General features: G+C 33.0%; 1 protein-coding gene across 4 annotated transcripts in view; it reads left to right on the plus strand.

Annotated features, from left to right (window-relative positions):
* LOC116347858 (band 4.1-like protein 4) overlaps positions 1-17,696 on the plus strand; it is a 114,808-nt gene that overhangs the window by 79,394 nt on the left and 17,718 nt on the right. For all 4 annotated transcript variants that reach the window (XM_031778599.1, XM_031778598.1, XM_031778600.1 and 1 more), the window contains exons 3-5: positions 11,805-11,909; positions 12,088-12,215; positions 15,828-15,925. In XM_031778599.1, coding sequence (XP_031634459.1) covers positions 11,805-11,909; positions 12,088-12,215; positions 15,828-15,925 — 331 coding nt within the window. The remainder of the gene's footprint in view (positions 1-11,804; positions 11,910-12,087; positions 12,216-15,827; positions 15,926-17,696) is intronic.

Here is a 17,696-nt window from a genome sequence, read left to right on the forward strand (position 1 = left end):
ATTAGTTGCACGGTATTTTTGTTTTATGAAGTAACTAATTTGCATTCATTTGGCTAATTTATACTAAATTTGTAAATTAACTCGCGTAATTAAGATAACTATAAGTTAGATGTCCTATGACTGTCAGCAGCCAGCAAGACAGACTGGAACTTGTTTTTGAAATTAATCAATTTCACATTTTCATTGAATTTTTCAGAAATCGTCAACCTCTCAGCACTCTCACTCCCAGAAATAACGAAATTTCTCCTTATTCACTACGCAATGCGTAAATGTTTACGTCGCAATATTTTTCTGATGTTTTTATTAAGTATAAAACTCAAAAAAAAAATAAACCTTTCAATGGTTAAAAAATGGTCAAAAAATGTATGGATGTTGGTACTCCATTCGAACCAAAAATTAAACCGGTCAACAGATATTGCTCAAAAACTAATCAGCTCGTCTCCCAACAGTCCCCAATCATCCTGCAAAGTCAGAATTTGAATTGAGTTTTTGGAAGAAGACTTATCGCGGTAACAAAAAAGGTCTCGATTTTTTTCCTGTTCAGGGCGTCCATTTTACACCGATTAATCAATATCGCTGAAAATGTAACCAGAATAAGTCCATGTGGTCCAGAATCGACGAATACCGTCTCTGGGAAAAAGGTTATCGTGGAAAAACCAAAATTTTCAATGGATACCCCTATGGTAGTTTACAACGGTTAACCAATGTCGTTCAAAATTTGATCAGATGATGCAAAATATGGACATTTTGGCAACATGCCACAGGACACACCACACACCACACATGCTACACAGCGAGTAACATTATTATGCCCCAAAATCGCCTCTAATCTTGTTTTCTACATGAAATATGAATAGAAAACATGTTTTGGGGTGACTTTATTTTTTGGCCCAATACAATACCTTTCCTATACTAGGTGTGCGGAAACGTAAAATAAGTATGCTGGAACGACCAAGTTTAACATAATGAAATATGTGTGCAAACAAAAGCGTCTAGATGTAGCTATTTACAAATTTCAAAGCGAGCCCTATAATATCCGTGTGGTTTTTTTGGTTCTTATTCTCTTCGAAGACCTATTCAAAGAATGGAAACCTCCAATTATTCAACAATTCATTGGCTGCAGTGCACACATAGATGGCGTTAGATGACTTTTAATTTAAGAATTCGTCCATGATGCGACCAAGTATAATGTTCAATTAATTTGATTGCAACGAAATTGTGTTCAGTTTGTTGAATTTAAAGAATTGAGCTATAAATTGTTTGACTTTTGACTCAATTCAGACATAATTCCCATAAAAACCAATATGCACATCCCAAGATTTGAAATTTCATTTTACTTTTTCAATTGTAGCTTCATACACCAAAATAGTTATGAAATGTCCATTCATTGAACATCATTAGCAACATCATGCTTCTAACTAATCAAACAATGTCTAATAAAAAAATATTTGATCTAGTTTGGATTAAAAGAATATCATTCCGAAAATAATGTTCATTTGTTTCAAATGATGTTCTCTTTTAAGTGATAACTATAGAGATTTTAATCAAGTAAATTTATTGTGGTGGAGGGGTGTTTCACAAATGCATAATACGGATTTTTGTAAGACACACAAGAAGAACATTGATGGCCAAAAACAATACTAATAACAGAATTGAAATAGGGAACTTGGTCAAATGCCAGATATTACCAGAAAAGATAATGCAATTCAATCCAAATAATTCGTTTATCGTTTTGTTCTGGCGTTCGCAGAATTTTCAATTATGTTTAATAAAAGTGTAAATCGATTGGAGTAAAAAAAAGACTTTCTCAATATTAACAAAAATAATTCGATACAAAAGTGCAAGCTTATTGCAGTTCATGGTTTTTAACATTTTCAAATGTTCTACAATGTTGCAAAACACACTCACACGAGCTCACACTGAATTTCTAACTCGTCACTCTTCACAATTTTGCTTACTCATGGGATCTGGAAAATGCAAAAAGATATTGAAAGGCAACAGATGCACAATTTTATGTCGTTCTCTCTCTCTCTCTATCTCTGTCGATTAGTACAAATAAACCGAAACTTTAGAGAAATTTATCATTTACCTCTTGAGTGCGTGTATGTGCAGCAACTATGTGACAGATTGCACATTGTCTGAAGCTTCAGATATTCAACATTAATGGCAAAGATATGGCGAATGCGCAATTTTAATTTATTTCATTTGAGGAACTGGTAAACGAGCTTCTCAACAATAAATTGACGGTACTTTTGTCTATAATGACAAGCGTTTGGTATACGAAGATGAAAATATACAACTGGTTCTGTTATTACGACCAAAAGGATCCATGACTGAAATTAAGACCAAGCAAATGGCATTATATTTCCTTAAATCCGATTAAAAAAAATCCCTTTTTTCCACAACATTATGTTTCATTGAACATGCATATCGTTCGTAAACATTTCAGTGCACATCCAATCACCATCATTTTACCGCAGCAGAAGCATCTTCTCAGTTTTAACTCGACTATACGGTCGACGATGTTGAAAAAATAACAAAGCTCAATAAACACACAAAGACAGGTTCTCTCTCTCTCTCTCTCTCTCTCTCTCTCTCTCTCTCTCTCTCTCCCCGTCAAAACTTTATCATATCATAAATTTGAGTTTGGCTTTCAATTATTTCTTGTATGCAAATAATTTTGACGCAGATATACACAAATTAAACGATTCAAAAGGATTTCATTTTGCATTTTCAACATCACACCACTTTTAGAAAATAGTCCACACAACTAAATTTATACTATTTGCTTTACTATGATTATCATTATTCTATTGAAATTATTAAAACTTATTCAATTAAGGAATAACGTATGCGTTAACTTGAAATCCGATAGCAAAACTTTTTGCAAAAGATTGTCCAATCAGGCATTTTCGACTTTCATTTTTACATGAACAGGTAAATATGGGCGCGTACGGTAGAAAAAATGATAATAAAATAACCAGGACTGTTAAATGAGAACTGAGCTGAAATAAAATCGCAAACTTATACTGAAATCGGAAGCTTACATTTTTCATATATTTATTTGATCAAATAGTTTTTACTTTTCCGCACACACCTAGTGTAAAACGCAAAATTTGTTAACATGATAACTCTCCCCCCAGAAAAGTTATTTGAAATCTGACTGTACAGGATGATTGGGGGTCGCAAGGAATAGAAATCATTAGATTTTGAGTGACTTTGGTTGATGCGTTGGCATTTCTACATTTTTATGCCATCTATTACCGAAACGTTTGAAACTTCACGTTTTTTTATAGTTTTTGAACTTTCGCATACAATACTCACATAAAACATTGTATTTATCTATGCTTTGAAGAAGATCCGCACAAAAAAGAATACACAAAAACGATATTTTGTATGAAAATCATATGGACAAATACAATTTATGCGGCACGTCATCTAGTTTTTCTTGCATATTTTTTCTGTGTACACTGCTGAAATATGTTCTTATATTGATGAAGTTCTATAAGTTTAGGTGTTTCAACGTGTCAGTAACAGGTGGCGACTACTTTTGCGACTTTGTTCGAACATGTTTGAGTTATGTTTCATGTCTGAAGTGATACCTATGAAAAAGAGTCCAATTTTCGTCCAAAAGTCATAATTAATGTAGACTTAAACACTCAAAAATATGTATTGGGGTTTTTTTTGGCACGAGAAAACCGAATCCGAGGAATGTTTTGAGATACAATCAATTTTTGATACAGTTTACTTGAAAAAATTACAAAAAATTGCATTTTCGAATGGGAGCCATGCTACCTTAATGACTCGAAACTTTGCACAGACTATTTTTTACACAAAAAAATAAAGAGTCTTACGGGGGTAAGACGAACTTTTCCGCACGGTGGTAGTTGCGTATTTAATTAGGAAAGTTTAAAATAATATTTGTTCGATTTTTCAAGCCTTTCAAGCGGCGTAAATTTCGAGACCAAAAATATGTTCAAACCTTGGCAACGAAATATTCTTTAATTAAATAGCAGAAGTACCTGAGAAAAGATTTTTCACACTTTCATGATGAACCCATTTGTACGACATTTGAAAGTATTCTATTTTCTAACAAAACACTATAAAAAATACTCGTATGTCTGACGTTAATTTTGCCATAGAAATAATTTTTGAAACACTTTTCATAACTAAAGTCACAAAAAATTTGGATTTTTGTATGGGAGCCATGTCTGTATGCTACCTTAATGACGTGAAACTTTGCACAGGTTATTTTTTTCACAAAAAAAATAACATTCGGAAGGTTTGGAGAAATTTCAACCAAAAATAAGGGTACCTCCCATACAATATATTTGGGAGGTACCCCTAATTTTGATTGAAATCTCTTCAAACTTTCAAAATGTTATTTTTTTGTGAAAAGAATAACCTGTGCAAAGTTTCACGTCATTAAGGTAGCATACAGGCATGGCTCCCATACAAAAATTCATTTTTTTGTGATTTTTTAAAGGAAACTGTATCAAAAATTGATTGTATCTCAAAACTAACGTCGGATTCGGTTTTCTCGTTTTTCAATACATATTTTTGAGTGTTGAAGTCTATATAAAGTATGACTTTTGGACGAAAATTGGACTCTTTTTCATAGGTATCACTCCAGGCATTAAATTTTTTTCCGTCAACCAAAGTCACTCAAAATCTAATGATTTCTATTCCTCGTGACCCCCAATCATCCTGTACAGTCAGATTTTAAATAACTTTTCTGGGGGTGAGATAATCGATGGAAAAATTTTGCGTACAGAGGACATCGTACGACGTACGACATACGACGTACGACGTGGAAGCGACCCACAACAACCATGCTCAAAACGGCCTGATTCGGGTTCTATGACCTCAGAAACGTCCAGTAAACATATTTTTGAGATGTCGTAAATTTTGACCCACTGCAATACTTTCCCCTTACCGGGTAGGAATATCAAAACGTATTTTGTACTGAAATGTCACTTTTGCAAAAAGATTTTTACATCCTACCGCCATCTACTTTCGTATCGATTACTATTCTAATATCAAAACGAAATGAATCCACAAATATGTCTCTAGTGGTTAATTTAATGAATATTATGATTGCCAATCTTTTAAAAAAATGTTTTATTCATAAAAAAATATTAATCGGCAATAAAAAACGTGAATGCATCGTTTTAACAGGTCGAAATATCAAAAGCATTCACTCAATAAAGTTGTGTATTGTGAGAGCCAACTTCAGACAGATTGTATATATGTGACAACTATTTTTTGACATTTGTAAAACCGGCAATCAGGTGTTTGTGTTTCAACTATAAACATTAAACATGCGAAAAGTAATTTTGCTTTTTTTATTAATCATCATTTTACTGTGACTTTTTTTCTTAATTTTTACATTTTTATATTTTTGATTCATTATTGGTTGTTCTTTGTGCTTTACTTTCATTTTTTCCCTGAAATTTTGAAGTGTGGAATGTGCGAAAAATCGTTCATTCGTTTACAAACTTTGCGGGAACACGTCGAAAATGTTCACCAGCCAATGAAGAAAAAATTCGAATGGCACAATTTAAAGGCACTTTTTTTTCAAATGTAAGTATTTTGAAAAAATTGTTGATTGATCTATTCACACGTTCACAGATAATAGATCATGGTTCGGCAACAGCTGATTCAGCAACAGCTGATTCGGCAAAAGCTGATTCGGCAACTTCTGATTATGTGCGAGCAAAATATGTCGCAATTCGGGCATTTGAATTTTTTCTTTATTGGCTGGTGAACATTTTCGACGTGTTTCCGCAAAGTTTGTAAACGAATGAACGATTTTTCGCACATTCCACACTTCTAAATTTCAGGGAAAAAATGAAAGTAAAGCACAAAAAACAACCAATAATGAATCAAAAAAATAAAAATGTAAAAATTAAGAAAAAAAGTCACAGTAAAATGATGATTTATAAAAAAAAGCAAAATTACTTTTCGCATGTTTAATGTTTATAGTTGAAACACAAACACCTAATTGCCGGTTTTACAAATGTCAAAAAATAGTTGTCACATATATACAATCTGTCTGAAGTTGGCTCTCACAATACACAACTTGTAGGTTGGTGGCGCTAGGAGTAAGTTTTTTTGAGTGCTTGCTTTTGATATTCCTACCCGCCCTTACACACTAGGTGTGTGCGGAAAAGTAATAACATTCTTAAAGTTTGTTAGAGTTGGTAAATATACGTCATACGTGTGGGCACTTTCAATTTGGGTGCAACATTGGGACCCAAGAAGAGGTGCGAACACCCCATTCCATATAAATTATGAGTGCCTCATCTTAAAAATGTTTATTTGAGTATAAGCGGTATGCCTAAAATGATTTTAGATTAAGTAAACAAGTAATTTTAAAGTGCGGCTCTCAAAATTTAAACGGATGTGGGTATTAATCGTTAGCCTTAATACTTTAAATATCTCATTAATTTGGTATGTAAATGAATGTTTAATTAAAAAGGGAATACAGGACGCTTTAAATAAGCAATATTTTTTTATCAAAAATCAAGTTCATTTCATAGAAATCAAAGTATCGAAGTACTTACTAAATGTAGTAGAACATGAAAAAGTTCATTTTTCCAATCAGAATAAAAATATCGATGGGATCAGTTCCAGTGGCAAAGCAAACACACACACTTTGGAAAACTTTGCATACAAATTTTGATTTCCACTTGAAAAAACCTGTTCAGTTTTTGTTGTAATTCACTTGAAAGATCGAATAGATTTTAACTTTAGAACGACAAAAATGAGATCGATTCATTTGAATGGGGTAACGTAAATATGGTTGTTGCAATTTAACTGTCGTTAATTTATCAATGATAGCCTTAAGCAACAACCAGACATTATATTGAGATATTTACCGTCAGCTGATTCAGCTCTGGGTATGGTGATAAAAACACTTACATTGCTGTAATTTCTATAACAATCACTTCTATTATTTTTACTCCGTTTCAGTGCCTGACGTTGCAACCTGCCATGGCCACCTGAGCTGATTCAGCTGGCTGAGCATATCACAATAAAATGTCTGGCAATAACTACTCTGGCACAATGAAACTTCCATAGAAAATAAATGTGCAGACAAAACAAAACAGCTCAAATTTATTTCATTTGCAAACAGCTTCAAGCATCAGCGTCTAAATTCTAAATTGAATTGCAATTTTGACCGTTTTATTTTGTTTCTCATTAGTTGTTTTATGGGTGATTTTTTTTGCCGTTGTGTGTTGTATCCTGGTTGTATTTTTCATTCATTTGAAAAAGCTTTTCATTACGAATGTAGTTTTGCCTTAAGTGTTATATCTGGGCTTCCGTGCAATGAGCAAATAAACGGGATATGCAAAATAAAGCGGAAAAAACTGCTCAGTTTAAAATGAGAATAAGCAAAATGAAAAATGAGGCGATTCATGAGTTTGAAAAAAGAAAAAAAAAAAGGTTTGAAAATGAAGAAACATAAAAAACAGTTCTTTGTAAACAGCAACAATCACCGCACAAATTTCAGTCGAATAGTTTGAACTGTTGCCGCGTTGATCCTTTATCAAGCGTAATGGTTGCAAACATTCGCATGGAAATTACCGATTTTTGTTGTGTGAAAATCGACCAACACGTTTACGTTTGGTATTCAAATAATTTCAGGGTATATGCTTGAAGCATTTCGCTTGACTCAGCCATTTGAAATAAAGCTGAGCTCCGATGCTATGGCGAGAGAGAGTGTGAGCGGGTATAATAACCGATTTTATTTTATCCGACGCTCACATTGAATTTTATCCGACGTCGGGTAAAGTTCATTATCTAAAATGAATTTTTCCGACGCACAAATTGACTTTTCCCCGACGTCGGACAAAGTTCGCTATTTAAAATGAATTTTAGCCGTATTAAAAATCACGTCGGGTAAAGTCATTCTAATTTTTCGTACACACCTAATAGTGTGTTTTCGAGGACAGGGAACATGTATCAGCCGTTTTTTCGAGGTCTGAATGTATGTGCGTACACTGTACCATATACTCTGTACGCAAAACTCTGTTAACACGATAACTTCCCCCAGAAACGTAATTCAAAAATCTTCACAGGATGATTGGAGGGTCGCGAGGAATAGAAATCATTAGATTTTTAGTGACTTTGGTTTATAGTGTAAAATGTCACACCTGCAATGAGTAAAATTCTATTTTTCCTCCAAAAGTTATATTTAATGTATACTTAAAAATATGAAGTGGAAGTTTTTTGGCACGAGAAAACCGAATATGATATTAGTTTTGCCATACAAAAATTTCAATAGAATTGGATTTTTCGCTCAAAAACGAAAATTTTGTATTGTACTTGTAACGAAGTACCCGTTGCTGAAATTGTATATTTTGACAAGAAAAAAAGATTCACAAGTTTTTAGGGTGATAAAGTTATACATTGGGGGCATTTTGTTGACTCGAAATTGATCGGATTTTTTTTTAACCAAAATGTGTAGTTGCAATAATTTAATCACTGTGAAAACTTGTAAATCATACAGGCATTCCATTACCATTTTTAGTAATATTTGTATCGCAAAACGAATGTCAGATTCAGTTTCCTCGTGAATTCAAATTTAAGTAAAAGATATGAATAAATCCATCTTGATGAACTATCTTAAGGAGACTTATAAGACATTTTATTTACAATATGAATTTTATCCGAACTAAAAATACAATTGGGTAAATTCAATTTGGGATATCGGATAAAAAATTGGGTATTATTCAGTTCCCCGAGTGAGTAAAATGCTGAACAATGAATACGGACACCATTAGTAAATAAATAATACGAAATAAAATACAAACAATGCCATTTTGATGGAATGGGTAAAAAATCAACAAAGTTCAAAATAAAATAAATTGGTTGGCCAACGCCGTTTTCATTTCGGATAATTGAGCACTGAATCATTCACACCGATTGAGCGGTATGTGTCAGTGCATGTAACAGAATAAATGTGCCATGCATGTTATGCGGAAATGGAAGTGAAAAGAAAGAGCAAGTATTGGCAGTGAGAATGAGAGGACGGGCGACAGAAAACATGCCAACATTTTTGTTTTGTTCAATTTTGATGGTTTAACAATTCTATCGGTTTTAGTTCATCATAGTTTTTTTTTATCCTTTGGATCGTTCCAGCTATGATGATGCATCATTACATCACACATCTGTCTATGTGAACAAATTTTTCGTTTCAACTTCGAATAAATTTGTACATGCATCGCCATTGTACATTCGGGCGGCCGTATCAACGCCATACAAATACCATATTATTCGATGCAATAAATTATCGGTTTTTGCAGTCATCCGTATAAATTTGTACAAGATGTAAATCAACTATAAAATGTACACCTAATAAATTTAAGAATCTATGTAATCTCTTCTGGCTGCCACTCATTCACTGCGAAAATGATATTCAACAATGGGCTCGAATAGGTAGCTTATATGAAAAGACCGACATACAGATTACGAAATACGAACCCAAAATAACACGGCAATGAAACACGATGAAAGACTGCGTATGTACGCATAAAACACACTTTATGCACTATTCAACGGCGAAACTCAAGCAAAATATCAGTGTTAGAGCACTGGCTAAGGTTTGCTCTGTTGAATTCATTGTTGTCTCTCCGTCATTGTTGTTTTCCCTTTGTTCACTGATTTTAATAGCTGCGTCCATGTATATATGGCCACCGGCATTAAGTGCAAAAACAGCACTCAATTACGTACGTGAACTTTGAAACAATATTCGGGTTTTATTGAGATGGTTTCGCGCATTGCTAATCTTTGCACAAAAACGTGAACACACATACACACAAATTACCGAACACAAAACAACAGCACACTTTTCAAATCCCCGTATATTCAACATGTGCGGTTTTTCTTCGTTCGATTCTGATCGGCTTGTGCTCTATTTTTCTATATTATTGTACTGTCGAAGAGGCTGCATGAATTTGACGGCAAATCATTTGTCAAACTCAGTAATTGTCGTTACGGCCAGAGGAACAATTGCCGAATGATATTTTACCATTGAAGTGTGTGTTTTTTTGATGATGAATTTGATCATTCAGCATTTTGTTTGATTTCATCTTCGATACTTTACTCATTCGACATGTTGAAAGAGATTTTGTGTTTCTTTTTTCATTGCAATCACAATGTTCTATCCTTGGTTTTATCGAAAACAGTATACAGTTTTTGGTAAATATACTTTTGCTTTCGCACATGAATGAAGAATGATGCATACACATATATTTGAAACACAAAATGTTTTTCGTGTTTTATGCATAAAGATTTTATGGTTTATATACAACCATTTACGGTCTAGGCGCACAAAGGAAAAAAAATCAATAATTTTGCTTTGCAAATACATACGTTGTTTTATTAAAACTCATAAAAAAGAAAACCAAATAATTGCGAGCATCGAGGTACGCGTTACCTGTCCACATTACAGCCATATTCTTATTCATGTCAGCATTTACTAGTGAAGACTAAACGTGTCAACGTTGTACGTGTATGCTCTATTTTATGTTTTCGTTCTCCCCTTTTATTTGTACCATGGAATGCTATCTCCCAACACTTACCAAAATAGCACAACTATTGCAAAATTCGTGAATTTGTTTGGCTTTCATTCGATTTATGCCATCGTGTGGTTAAATGTTTGCACTTATTCATTTTGTTAAGTCGACCGAACCAAACATGCTGGCCATTTTTCTATCTTTCTTTCCTAAAAAGCATTCAACATGACAAAATATTGGACCGTTCGAATGAAAATTCATTAGAATATGCCAAGGAGATAAATAAAAAAAGCATGAAAGAGCCTTCATCGTGATATATCATTTGCGTTTATGTGTTTGTACACTTTATGCGTTCTCATAATATGTGCAGTGTACTGCAGTGACAAAATTTCATTTGACAAATATTCATGTGGTCATAGTCATCATTATGTTGGCAAAACGAGTTTTATGCCAACCGAAATGCCCATACACACACCCATTATTTCCTCTTTCTATCTTAAAAGAGAATGTTTTCAATTCAATTAACATCAAACTGGAAAATTATTGGAACAACATGTGGAAAAAAATTGATGACCATTATATTAATGGAAATCGTTATGGTCACGATGCAATTAAAAGAGTTTTCTTAATCACGATAACATATATTATATTTATATGTCGGTCCCCTACTGAATGATGTGTTCTTTTATGTTCTTCTGGCATCAAATTAAAAACTATAAGATTTACTATTGAAAAACGACTTAAAAAAGACTACACACTACGTCTATCTCTGTCTGTCCTGCGCACCGCATGTTATCAACTACCCGATTCTATTTGACCATTTCACTGCTGTTGACTGTAATACAGGGAATTCCATTGGTAATGAGTCTTCAATTGTTTTTGAAATCTGTATAAAGTATTCGTATACATATGTTACTTGCACAACAAAACCAAACGGGTATAGTTTGTACTATGAGTGACTTGCCCTCAGCCATTCAAATGAATACAACAGTCGTCGGTTGATCTTCTTTGTGTTCACTGACTGCAATAGAAAAAAAAATACAAACTAAAATAAATGGAAAACAATGTTTTATCTATTTTATGGACCGATAATAAATGTTCGTGACATTTTAGCCGTTGAAGTCATCAAAAACTTTGACTTCGTTTCATAAAAGGGCACACATCTTCAGACAAAATATCTCATAAACATTATACAAGTAGCATGAATATTCAACTAAATATCGTATTACTCATACTCATACTCATTCGTTGACCACGCTCTTTTTTTATTCTTTGTTTCAGGACGACCTAATGGGTCAGGCCATACTAGATGTTTGCTTCGCACGACTTAATTTGATTGAAACAGCGTATTTTGGTTTACGCTTTTTAGATGAAGAGAACCAAACGGTAAGTTCAAACAAACTCATAAACATTTAAAAAAATTTTTTTGTTTTAAAGCCATTCTTTGTTTAAATACACCACATTTTGTATAAGTCTTACGGCTCGCACAAAATTCAATTGGAATATTACATTTTTCTTATTCCCTCATATTATGACATAATTTACAACTGACTTATGCAAACAGCACTGGTTGGATCACACAACTAGAATATCACGACAATTGAAAGGATCAAAAGACGTTTATGATTTATATTTTGGCGTCAAATTTTATGCAGCCGATCCAACGAAATCGCTCATCGAGGAAATAACGAGGTAAGTGTGACTTTTTTCAGATGATATCCTTTGAGTTATTAATTATAATGAGCCTATTTTGCACCATTGAACTGTGAAATCACTATTAATGTTTCGTTGATATCTTCAAAATCATCATTTTGATGAAATTAATTAAGAACTTTTAATTATTATTATTTGGAGGAAAAATATTTTGAACCGGAAATACGCAATATTCCACTGGCATTCAAACGTTCATTAATAATGATTATCCAAGCTGCCAAGTTGTTGCCTTAATTAAAATCGCATTTATTATAGGTAAACAAAGCGGGGTTCTTGAAAATGTAACCAAATGGTCGTCAATTTAGATAGTATTTCTTCGTATTTTTCAGAATACAATGACCAATAGATAGAAGTTTCTACCTTTTCAAGTCATCTCATTTTGAGTAATATCGTTCAGGATCAATTGATTTGACAAACCTTTTCGCTTGAATTGACGTTTTACAACAAAAACCTTTTATATTTACGACTATATATTATATGGGACCACTTAATCCAATTAAGTCCGGTGACAAAATCCATCTCAATACACCGCTTCATAGACCAAATTCTTATTAAATAAATTCGTTTATCTTTCTCTTTCGATTCAACTTTTCTTAGCTTTTATAAAAGAAGGGTTTGCTATTCTATTCTTGACTTTTTATCTAATAAAAAATCTATTTCAATTGGCACATTGTTTTTCAGAGAGGGGCATCCTCACGAGGTAAAACACCGATATATTGATGATGTGTGAAAACTACAGTTGAGTGCCACACATTGGTACAAATGTTGACATGCATGGTCAAAAATAAACAATTGGTTCATGATATGTAGCCTGATACCTGATTGTAAAGAATATTCGATCAAAACATTCTCATCTGGTTGCCCTCACTAAGTTGTTCAATAATATTGCAAATGTTTGACCAACGGTCCTGTTGGCAAACAGCTTTATCAAACAATTCATTTGGAACATTAAGAACCAATTATAGGGCAATAGCAAACATTTACCCAAATGCTGTCGTTTGGCTCGGAAAATTCGTTTTATACTATTTAGTTTTTCCCATTGGGAGTCGATACAATTTCCGAAATCAAACTATTGGTATGAGTAAAAGCCAATGCAAAAGCACATTTACCATGCTAAAAAATTATTATGGATCCTCATTGCAGCGTCACTTTTTATTGATGCGGAATATTGTGTGTGTCCGTTTTTTTTATTACTTGTTTAAATGTTTTATGGTAAATTCGCATTCGAATGTATGTATATAAATGGCCATCAAACGGGGAATTGATCCGTGTCATTGCAACTCGAATTATGTACACATGAATGAAATGAAAAGCCGAAAAATTGAAATTTATAATTCTTATGATGTGAACGCCCATTTTCGTTGGTATTAATTTCATGACGTTTTTCTGTCATGACGTCTTTTTTTAATGGTGGCTTTTGAATGTATCGAAGTGGTATCCTAGAGATGGGTTCTTTTTACCGTGTCAAACATTTCCCTTAATGTTGTTATTTTCCAAGAACAACAAAGCGCCAGTCGTATTAAATTTAATGATACGCGCCCAAAAGCAAAACAATCTCACAAAAAAACTTTTCCGTTTATTATTTCACTAGAAACGGTATTTTCATTCAAATTGACAAGAATGAAAAATAACATCAACGATGACAGTAAATAGTACAGACCATTGTAGTGTATATATATTAATACGAATGAATACGAGCGACTTTATCAGATTTTTCGAAGTTGCTTATCCTGATTTGTTCTTGAGGTAAAGATTAATATAATTAAAATAAAAATAAATTGAGGCGCTAAAAAGAATATAATATGTATTAACAAAAGGTCAGATAATCTACCTGAGTTCATTTAGAGGGTCATATAATTGTGCACACATTTTGAGCGTGACGTAATTCAATCTATGAATAATAAGTGTAAGCATTAGTGACAATTTATTCAATGCAAGCGAGTGAAATTAATCACGAAAAAACGCCAGAAAATGTAGATATATTTTATATTTGAAGATAACAAACATATCTATATAACTAAATTACCGGCCGCAAGTTTCTGTTGAGTTTGCTTTTCAACTTTATACAATCATATTCAATACATTAATCAAATAAAATTTAAAATCGTCGAACCATATACAGTGAAATCAAGTGAACGCTTGAATTCCCCGTCAAGCTTACATTGCCATGGCCGCGCACACATCAATTAGGTTTTTGCCAGATACAGTGTGAATGTCTATATATACAATATACACCCTCCATTCCAAAAGTTCCGGAACTTTTTGAAAATAATAGATACCAGTGGCGCCACCTACTGGATATTATATGCGTTAGAAAGGTACTTGCCCCACTGATATCATGTCCAAGTTTCATAAGGATCGGATCACTGACAGCTAAGTTATTGCGTCGAATGTGTTATTATGTTTGCGGCATCGGTCAACGGTCGGAAATTGATCGATTCGTTCTCATCAGCAAATGCACTGGTTGGAAAGAAGATAACCATACGAGATATATGAAATGAAAATGGAGAATTATGCAATGGACATTTTAGTTTTTTTGTTGACAAATGACTGAAAATGAGCAAATGCAATATCGTGAAAAAACGACTTAATGTCTATTTCATGTTCTAGAGACTCTATACATCTGACTATCTGCAATAATCGTTATGGATTATTCAATATATAGGTGTTCAACACTGTTCCCTTAATATTAGGCTCATCAGAGCAAAAGATTCGGGGTTGGGTTCCACGAAATTCACAGAAAATTGGTCCACGAAATGAAAATATCATGAAAATGTGAGTTTTCCCAAAGATATCGATATGCGAAGCATGTACCGATATAGGATCTCGTGTCTTAGTTTTTCTAGCTTATAGACAGCATGAGCAATCATAATAAAATGGTTTTTGAAATATCTAATTCGTTAAAACTTTCAAAATTTATCACAAAAGTTGATTATTTTTTGTTTGAAATTCATTTTGTCACCGAGAGCAAAAGATACTAAAAAATAAGACGCAATACGCCACTGGTATCTATTATTTTTAAAAAGTTCTGGAACTTTTGGAATGGAGGGTGTATATAATTGTCTCGAATTGCATATTCCCCGAAAAACATGGTTTTCAAGCTCCCGACGACCTTTGAATTCGTTCAGGTTCAATAAAAGCACATTTTGAGTTAATTATGTTGATTAGGTTTCTCTCTCTCTCTCTCTCTCTCTCCGTTTGCGAACATACATTCATTGCGCATTCGTAATGAATCAAAATACATGCTCCCACATTTTGAAAGCAGACTGCAATTAAATCGACTGTACTTGATGATTCAAGGGAGAAAGATGACTTGCTGATTGAATAGATGGATCGTTTATTAAATAGAATATTTCGTAATGAGATAACACTAATATGGTACAATTGATAATGATGATGGGCGAACAAATGTAAGAAGAAACACGGTGCAAAAATTGAAAAGTAGTAAAGGTTAAATTAAAGGTGTTATAGAAATTCTGTGTACAGCACATATGCACACACACACGAACCAATCTCTGTTCAATCACATTTGATTTGTTCATTGTTTCATGAGTTTTTATTCGTTTTTCTTTATTCTCTTTTATTATACAGATATCAATTATTTCTTCAAGTTAAACAAGATGTCCTGCAGGGGAGATTACCGATTTCATTTGAATTGGCTGCAGAGTTGGGAGCATACATAGTACAATGTGAGTAAAGCACAATAAATCTAAATAAAGATAAAACTATTAACCGAACAGCATGTGGAAAATTGTTAAATGAGTTCCGACTGCATGTTTGGGTGGCGTATACAGATGACGCATTCATTTTCATATGCATGATACGAACCGAACATTTTTGCAATGCAAAAACAACTAAAGGCAACTCAACAAATAGAAAGTCACAACTTCTATACATTAGCAAATAGCATCTATTATTGTGACTATATCCAGGCAAAATGGATAAACATATATTTCAAGATTATACATGGCCTTAAAAGAAGGGATTCAACTAATGTCCGCCGATGTTTTGAAGTGAAAACAAAAATCGCGTACCGGTAATAACGTATGCATGCATGCAACTATAACCAATTATGATACCAATGCAAACTGGTCAATGTAAACTCATTCTAATCATATAGATTTTCAATTCTTTTTTTTTTCCTTAGCAAACTTATACCACCCCTTTGACGTAGTTCTAACCCATTGAAAATCTATTGTATATCTTGTGATTCTTGTTTTTATGGGCCTGACCATGATTTGTGATTGAATTTTTATGCCTTAGAAAACATCCATGCAATTAGCGAAAAATAAATATATTCCCCCATATGGTTTGTTTAAAATAGATAGAAGAATCGATTTAAGCAACGATAAAGAATAACATATTGATTATTCGTTCATGAATATGTTGTCGTTGTTTTGTTTATTTCGCACAAATTATCACATTTCATTATGAACACGAAATCGAATTTGTTGTTTCATGCAAAACCATATAAATGAATAAGTTCAGAAGAAAAGAAGACTGCTGTAGAATTACTATGCTTAAGCGGCATGAATACTAAGATCTGACCATAGTGCTAATAATCATAATTCATTCTGCGTCTGATGTGGTTATTCTAGCCATTTATGCGGATCTTCTACTCTGTTTCTTTCTCGATTCTACAACAGTGTAATGTTGCACTGATATTGTATTTTGCGATCAATACATATTATGCCAAGATCAGATTAATCGTTTCTGCCATGGCGCAATATTCAAGTATTTAAGAAGCAGGAAAACTGAGTGTTTTTGCAACACATTATGTAGGAGTAAAAACTTGTAAGAAAATTGCAATTATACCACGGGGGATTAATAGGCTTTAATTAATTTTATAACAATCAGTAAATAGCCATGCTTCATGCAACAACAATACTACTAGTACTTTAGCACAATATGTACGGCAACATAAAATCAACATTTTTGCATAATTTCAGCCCATGACGCGATAAATTATTCAATATTTGATTTTAATTTTATATCCGTTCAAAGTGCCTTTTTTTCATCAAACGAATATGTGACTAAAAAGCCACAACGCCAACCAATTATTCACACACAAAGTGATTATGACGATTTTTCGTAAATCAAAGGCTCGAAGTTTTCATATTCACTTTCTCTCTGTCTCTTGCTCTCTAGTGAAATGAAAAGTGCACAATAAAACAAATGGAAATATTCTATTGATATATATTACTCTTTTGCATACAATTTTCTTTCAAAAATTACCACTAAACTGGGCCAAAACATTACATTTTTCAACGTTAAAATGAATAAAAAAACATTACATTTTTGTTTGTTGGGAAATTCTTTTGCTTGATTAATTTATTAAATTGGAATAGCAAACTGATTTTTAAATAAATAAATAAAAAAAATCAATTAGCATGTTCATTGATTACGTATTAATTAAAATTAAATCAAAAGCAATATGTTTCAATTAAATATTCCGTTTGG

Source organism: Contarinia nasturtii, unplaced genomic scaffold (genome assembly GCF_009176525.2).
Source record: "Contarinia nasturtii isolate CC-2019 unplaced genomic scaffold, AAFC_CNas_1.1 Cnas_scaffold_2166, whole genome shotgun sequence".
Taxonomy (NCBI): Eukaryota; Metazoa; Arthropoda; class Insecta; order Diptera; family Cecidomyiidae; genus Contarinia; species Contarinia nasturtii.